General features: G+C 28.3%; 1 protein-coding gene across 1 annotated transcript in view; it reads left to right on the top strand.

The window, feature by feature from the left end:
• LOC145243975 (ubiquitin-like modifier-activating enzyme ATG7) overlaps positions 1-2500 on the top strand; it is a 93453-nt gene that overhangs the window by 51322 nt on the left and 39631 nt on the right. Inside the window, exon 10 of the mRNA XM_080107110.1 lies at positions 2117-2207. Coding sequence (XP_079963236.1) covers positions 2117-2207 — 91 coding nt within the window. The remainder of the gene's footprint in view (positions 1-2116; positions 2208-2500) is intronic.

Below are 2500 nucleotides of genomic sequence, written 5' to 3'. Positions count from 1 at the left end.
TATATGGATGACTATATATATATATATATATATATGGATGACTATATATATATATATGGATGACTATATATATATATATGGATGACTATGTATATATATATATATATATATATATATATATATGGATGACTATATATATATATATATATGGATGACTATATATATATATATATAACAGGCTCAGTTCACAAGGATTGGCCAGGGAAAATGTGGGATGAAATAATAAAAACGAATATGATGGATAAATAAAAACCTGGGTAGAAATAGGTTACTTTGGAAGTCAATTTCTTAAACTTGTCTAATGCCTGCCAACATATAAAATGGAATATATAAATGATGGTCAATTTATTTCTCATTTGGAGAAAAGACTTTCTTTTTTTTTTTGCTTTTTTTTTAAATTTTATATTGTTTATCTGTATGTATATAGGGGTAATTTTATCTTTAAGAAAAAAAGGGACACTCGTCAATATAGAGTTTTAAATTGTTTTACACCAAAAAAATACAAGTTGAAAACTTTATTGAATGGAATGCTAAAGAAGTTTTTATGTTTTTATCAATTTGTGTTTTTTATGAGGATTTTTATTTTATTTTATTGGTTTACTTTTAGAAGAAAAATCGGTGCTTGTACAGTTTAATCAAGACATTAAAAAAATGAAAATATTGAAAAAAAAAGTTTAAATTGTACGTATCCGTTATGGAAGGAAGTTCTCCAAAAAATAATTTCACTTCAAGTAGTTTTTTATTTTTTTTTTATTTCTATTTTTATTTTTTTTTTTTTACATCGAAAAAACAATTTGTTATAATACCGAGCAAAAGGTTCGATTCTTAGGAAGAAAAGCTAGTATTAAAGATGGGGAGGGTGTGTCTGCGCTTTAACTGGAGTTATCTACCCGTTGCGTGTTCTAAAATTCAAATAAAAAATCTTTTTAAATCCAAGATGTCTGCCTTCAACGCGCTCTCATAAAAACGTGTTTTTCTGCTGTAAAAAAAAAAAAAAAAAAAAAAAAAAAAAATACTCGATCAAATTAAGTGAATTTTTTTTTCGGATATCCTCAGTTGAAAACGGATACATACAATATAACCTTTTTTTGATATTTTCATTCTTTAATGTCTTGATTAAACTGTGCAAGTACCGAAAAATCTAGCTTGATTGTATGAAGTATTAAGAAGATTCACCGTGCTAGCAGTTGAACCAAATCATGATGAATTTTTTTTTAAATTTGGTTTATGGACCAATATGACCGATGTTGAATTTTCTAATTTCCAAAAAACTTGAAATGATCATAATTCAGCAACTAATAGTGCCACCAAATTAAATTTGATACCACTAAATATCCAACTCCAACTTATACACAAACGTGTTTAAGTTGGAGTTGGAAGCTATGGTGGATATTTAGGGCAGATTTGAGTAAGCTGTATTTAACAAAAAATACCTTAAGAAATGCACTTTAAATTTTGAGAATATATCAATTATTGGCCAAGATATGACATTATTTTCTTTCCATAAAGTATCAAGTTTATCCTGAACATCCTGTAGTTGAGAGCAATCTACCCAAGTAGATTAAATAAATTTGAAATTTTTGGATGATAGTAATCATCCAAAAATTTCAAACAAAATCCATGTAAAGATGGTTGGACAATAAAACGCCCGAAATGTAGTGAAAATGGCAACAGTCTAAAACATAGAAATACTAACGGCATTGGATCTCAGAAATATAATTAAATGCTAAGGATTGAAAATTTCATTATAAAAAATGTAAATACCAACAATATCTGATCTAAGAAATGTTGTTAGATAAATCAAATCATGGACACATGTCCATATGTCCAAACCACCATCTTTGTTTGCCCAATCAATAATCAACAACAAACAAGGGAGATCACTCTAAAACCTTATCACAAAGGATCTCAACACAACAAGAAATATAAAAAATTGTAAATCGTATTTCAAAATATGCAAATACCAACACTAACTTATCTCAGAAATATTGCCAAATACTATGATGGTAAATAGCATTTCAAGATGTTTCTCAAGCAACAGCTTTCCTACACGACAGAAAAAAAAAGAAAATGATTAAGTCTGTTTTTATTTATCTTTTTATTCTCTTAATTGTAGAATGCCCAACTTTCGTTGGATGGGAGAAAAATGAACGCAACAAGATGGGACCTCGCATGGTAAATTTAAGTCAATCCATGGACCCAACAAAGTAATTTTGTTTTTATGTTTTAATATTGATGTTTGTGTGTGTGTTTGTGTTTTTTTTTTTTACCCCCAGTGCTACTTCGATGTAAGGGGTTACTATTACTACAGGAACACTATGTAGAGAGTTGAGCAGCAAGATGTTTGTTAACATTACATTTGAATTTCTGCATTGAATAGTCGAGGGGGGTATTTATATTGAAGAGGTACAAGTGCTTAGAGTTTGTCAGAACACATTCCATTTTTATTAAATGTTGAGCTTTTTATGTTGTCATCCCTCTATCATATAATGTGAAGTTA

The sequence above is a fragment of the Euprymna scolopes genome, chromosome 22 (genome assembly GCF_053919585.1).
Source record: "Euprymna scolopes isolate OS-2025 chromosome 22, ASM5391958v1, whole genome shotgun sequence".
Classification (NCBI taxonomy): Eukaryota; Metazoa; Mollusca; class Cephalopoda; order Sepiida; family Sepiolidae; genus Euprymna; species Euprymna scolopes.
Note: the sequence above shows the minus strand (reverse complement) of the source record. Positions and strands in the feature narration are given on the sequence as shown.